Source organism: Amphiura filiformis, chromosome 13 (genome assembly GCF_039555335.1).
Source record: "Amphiura filiformis chromosome 13, Afil_fr2py, whole genome shotgun sequence".
NCBI lineage: Eukaryota > Metazoa > Echinodermata > Ophiuroidea > Amphilepidida > Amphiuridae > Amphiura > Amphiura filiformis.
The window spans coordinates 60,054,355-60,059,427 of record NC_092640.1 but is presented as its reverse complement, the minus strand read 5'-3'; the positions used below and the strand labels follow the sequence as shown (position 1 = coordinate 60,059,427).

At 38.2% G+C, this 5,073-nt stretch overlaps 1 protein-coding gene across 1 annotated transcript in view; it reads left to right on the top strand.

Moving 5' to 3' along the window:
• LOC140167793 (organic cation transporter protein-like) overlaps positions 1 to 4,784 on the top strand; it is an 11,989-nt gene extending 7,205 nt beyond the window's left edge. The window contains exons 6-9 of the mRNA XM_072191085.1: positions 1,372 to 1,457; positions 3,241 to 3,361; positions 3,714 to 3,786; positions 4,347 to 4,784. Of these exons, the coding sequence (XP_072047186.1) occupies positions 1,372 to 1,457; positions 3,241 to 3,361; positions 3,714 to 3,786; positions 4,347 to 4,520 (454 nt within the window). The 3' untranslated portion in view covers positions 4,521 to 4,784. The remainder of the gene's footprint in view (positions 1 to 1,371; positions 1,458 to 3,240; positions 3,362 to 3,713; positions 3,787 to 4,346) is intronic.
• The last annotated feature ends 289 nt before the right edge of the window (positions 4,785 to 5,073 follow it).

Genomic DNA, 5,073 nt, shown 5'->3' with positions numbered 1-5,073 from the left:
GAATGACGTACGAAAAGAGAGAAAGAATCGTTAGTCAGAAAGAATGATTCAGGGATGTGTCAGGCGGAAGAAATGGGCAGCCGTCTAAGACAAAGTTCCTTCAAGGTATGGGAATTCAACAAAAAGAAAGTTCACGTAGCTACCCCATAAGGCACCGGATGATCTTGAATCACACCAAAACATTGTTTTTGAGGTCAGTACCTGTTTAAATGTCATTACCGTATGTCCTTTATGAAGTGACCCCATGGCTTATGATTGTAATTCCGGAGTCTTCAATTCCTTCTTACGTACATGTAACTAATTGCTATACGATACAGGAACCAATTAAACCATTTGGCGACCATTCTAAAGGCATCTGGACATTTTGTGGACTTACTCTCCTTTCTCCATTGTAAGCACGTTGAACATGTTGAATGCGCATTATGATGGCACCATACCTTGATTAATCTGATCTTAATTATATCATGCATAGAACATTGATATCTTTATACAAATGACAGGATATTGGATGGATGTTCAACTTACAGTTACGAATTCTTCTTCAGTGATGTTGCAGTACTTTTGGCCAGTGTAATATAAACACTAAAGTTAAACCATATAATAAAAAAAAAAAAAAAAATCATTAGAAATGCAGGTATGCGGTGACGCCGGAAACCAGGGTCTGGAAAATGTGCATATCGTGGCTGGTCTTACTTACCATGATATACTTTAATATTATAAAACGCAGTATGTGCTGTGTAAATTTACCTGCAGACACTACTGGGAGCAGACTGATCCAAACAGATTCAAAATATATGAGTCCCATTTAATATATGAGTCCCAGGGAGGATGGGTTAATGTAGTGGTCTTCTCACTCGCTTCTCACCACTGTGGCCGGGGTTAAATTCCTCTCGGTGCCACATGCGAGCTTGGTTGCCGAGCCATGCTCGTCTTCGCAAATTTTTCTCCGGTGCTCCGGTTTTCCTCCTGCATCTAAAATCGGACCTCTTCCCATATTCCTATCCCGTCATATCCGGATGGCATCCCTTGAATTTGGTAGCCTTATAAGCACTATTGGGTTTAGCCTGACTTCGATCGAATAAAAAGGGCATGCAATATCTGATATGTCGTTTGTATGTTGACTGCATATTTTGGAAGCTGATTCAATAGCACCTTTCTCCGAAATAAGAAGTAGATATCTTAAAATTGGAGAGCAGAGAAGTTCTGAAAATATATGATATGTTATATTTCATACTCGGAGATGGTATGGATTCGGGATAGAATTTATGTACATATTATTGCTCTAATATATATACAATCCGCATATTAATTATAAAATGTGTGCTAAATTCACAATACTTTAATGCTTCATTATTTTTTATTTTGCTACAGGCTCCCACGAAGATGGTGTCAAAGTATATCTTTTTTGATTGCTGGTATCTTTTGCATTATGACTGGAAGTATTCCTGACAAAACAGGTGATTATTAAAGGGATTAAATCTAGGTTTGGTCCTATAACTCTATCAGCATCCCAATGTCGATGCCGACAGTAATTTTTAAAGGGATAAGATCTATAATGAAAGACAGAGATAAAAGAATTTATTGCGTCTGACGTCATCTGTCAATCAAAGTCGAGCACGGTTTGTTTACAAGTGTCGTGATGATGACTTGCTAAACGCGGCGGTATAACCGGGCGCCTTATTGTTAATTGTGCACCTTCAAACATACAAACCATCTCAAAAGTTAGGTCTTTGTAGTAGGAAACTTTCTTCCGCGAAGGCACCATGTCAACAATGCCTAAGTTGCTTTTTGCCTTGTACATACATACATACATAAAGGTATTTATATAGCGCCTTTAAAATTTATCAAAGCGCTGAACAAGGAGAGAAAGGATGGGGGAAAAAAGAAACACAGCGGAACAAGAAAGAAGCTAACTGAAAAGGTGAGTTTTCAGTTTCTTCCTGAAAACTGGAATTGATGGAGACTCCCTGATGGCTTTAGGGAGTTTGTTCCATTCCCTCGGGCCAGAGACAGAGAAGGTATTTAAACCAGATCCTCTATGTGCCCTAGGCTGACTAAGCAAAGTCTTATCGGAAGAAGATCTCAGTTCTCTTCCGGGAGCATAGGCTGAAAGAAGCTCACAAAGATAATTGGGGGCACGGCCCTGAGAGCACTTGAAAACATAAAGCAGAAGTTTAAAGAGAATTCGGTCCTTGTACGTAATTTTTCGCTACTTTATGCTATTCCTTTTCTCCGATCGGCACCAGATAAATGGCCTTCCTTTTGCGCGCTATTAACCGATGAATTCTTTCTATCTCTGTCTTTGTCTATAGTTTGGTCCATCTATCAGCATCCCAATGTCGATGCCGACACTGATTTTAAAGGGATAACATCTAGTTTGTTCCTATAACTCTATCAGCATCCCAATGTCGATGCCGACAGTGATTTTTAAGGTTATTAGTTATTTTAAACTGTTGTGATTTGGTAGTTCACAGCATCTTATGAATGGTAGTGAGCTTTGGCAAAAACTGCATTGCTCAATTCATAGAGAGCGTGTAGAAGAATTAAAATATCACAGATATACTTTTATAGGTGCTGCGGTTCTTGAGTTACGTTGTAAAGAGGGCTGAAACAACAACACTTTTGTAAAACGTACATAACTCATTCAACAACAATAAATTAAGCAAGTTTGCAAAGTATACGATTTGTAGAATAAACTTTTGCAAAACATGAAGGTGTTAATTTTCAATAATATATTGATCTAGATAATGAAAATCGATTTTTAGGTTGCTTCGACCAACAATACCTCGTCTACCCTTAAAGGGATTACATTTAGTTTGTTCCTATAGCTCTATCAGCATCCCAATGTCGATGCCGACAGTGATTTTTAAAGGGATAACATCTAGTTTGTTCCTATAACTTTATCAGCATCCCAATGTCGATGCCGACAGTAATTTTTAAAGTGATAACATCTAGTTTGTTATAGCTTTATCAACATCCCAATGTCGATGCCGACACTGATTTTTAAAGGGATACCATCTAGTTTAGCCATATAATTCTATCAGCATCCCACTGTCGGCGCCGAAGTCTATTTCATACTGTGGGGTTTTTTTATCGGCACATAATGATGAATCCAAATCCACGAATTCCTATACCTCAATGGCAGCTGGGACCCGTCGGCTCCATCCCACCTATAATGTAAAACAATGCGGTCTTGGCGGGTATTTTGGGGTTTAACCACGTATTTTCTTTTCTTTAAAGATAATGGCACTGATCTGGGGCCTCTTATTGTCACCGCAGCAACTCTTGGTAAATTTTCCATTTCATTTTCGTTCTGTTTGGTGTTTGTTTATACCTCAGAGTGGCTTCCGACTGTCGTACGGTAGGTATTACAAATTTGTATGAAATATTGCATATATGAAGTGACCAACCTTCCTAGCAAAAATACGGCTTGGACACGATCAAGGTTACGTATGCAGTAAGACGTACACTCTTTAAACGCAGTGTACTTTTGACGGTGTAAAATGGGCGGAGTAAAATGTTTTAACATTTTACTCCGCCCATTTTTCATTCACCATGAGGGGTAAAATAATATTATACCTCACAATTTCGTAAGCCGCACACCTCAAAGGTAAGACATACGCTATACTTGTCTAAAGTAAGGGTTTTTTTTTCAACAATTTAATACCCCAGGAGATTAATATTGATGTGTCATTTTGTCATCTTTTTTATAGTAATGTAGGTATGGGCGGTACTTCGCTATTTGCCAGAGCTGGTGCTATGGTAGCCCCATTCCTGGTATACTTGGTATGTATTATATAGTTGTTATTGTTACCGTTAATGTTGCTGTTGTTGTTGTTGTTGTTTTTGCTTTTTTTGTTGTTTGCTGTTGCTCCTGATGATAATGATAGAATAAACTAGTGTCGTTGTTTAAAATTAATATTTAAGCCATAATGTAACATTTACGCCCTTATTATTTTGGAAAATTCTGTTTTTACACGATTATATTATACTTTATTAAACTAACAAACCCTGCAAAAATCAAGACTCCAGGTGCTGTTTAATTAAACGCAGGAACCGCGTCGTGTAATTATTACGATGGAAATATTAGTCGAACGCATACGCGATGTTCATAACACAGTACGTACATCATATCAATTTGTAAGTGCTCTATAGCAAAGTCATAGTTCATTGCATTTATAACCGTATGGCAAAACAGGCAAAAATAGTAACTTTTTGCACAAGATTTGCAATTTAAAGAGAATTGGCCATTGCTCACTGAAGCTAGTATATGGACAATATAAGTGTGCTTATACTACAGAATTTACAAGGTTTTAAAACATTTTCTGCTGTTTCGTTTCTTTTAGGGCGGTGTTGACATCTCGCTCCCTCTAATCATATTCGGTATCGTTTCCCTCATTGCCAGTGGGTTAGCACTATTCTTTCCTGAGACTCTTAACCGAACCATGCCTACTACGATTACAGATGCTGAAAAATTAGCGAGGGAATCATCGTTGTGTAAGAGTCGGCTCGCTACATAGAGACATTGCGATTTCCAAACGTAGACATCGGACGTACGTTGATCTATTCAAAACCACTCTCCTTTATCGAAGCGAGGTCACGTATTTAGCTATTTTTGAAGGTATTCCACGTGCGAAATCGACGTAGATACATCGTTGAAAATGCACAAAATTTGTCCATTTCAGAATATGTTAAAGACAGTCAAAGATAATGAACATACGAAGGAAAGTCTAATTATTATTATGATCCTTTTTGTTTGTAACAAATCATTATAATAAATGTACAGCGATCATAGGCGTAGGTCCCGGGGATGTGGGATTTACCCCCCAATATTTTGCCAGGGGGATGCTCCATACAATCATCCCCCTCCCCAATGTGGACGCCTGAATATAGGTTTCTGACCAAATTAATCTCATATTTGCTCATTTTAGCCCCAAAAGGGCAAATTTTCGCGCGCTTCGTGCGCATTTATTCCACTTTTGCACCATATTTAATCAGTTTAGCTTCAAAATAGCAAATTTTTTCGCGCGCTTCTCCCGCATTTGTACCATAAACTAAATCTGTCTATACTTC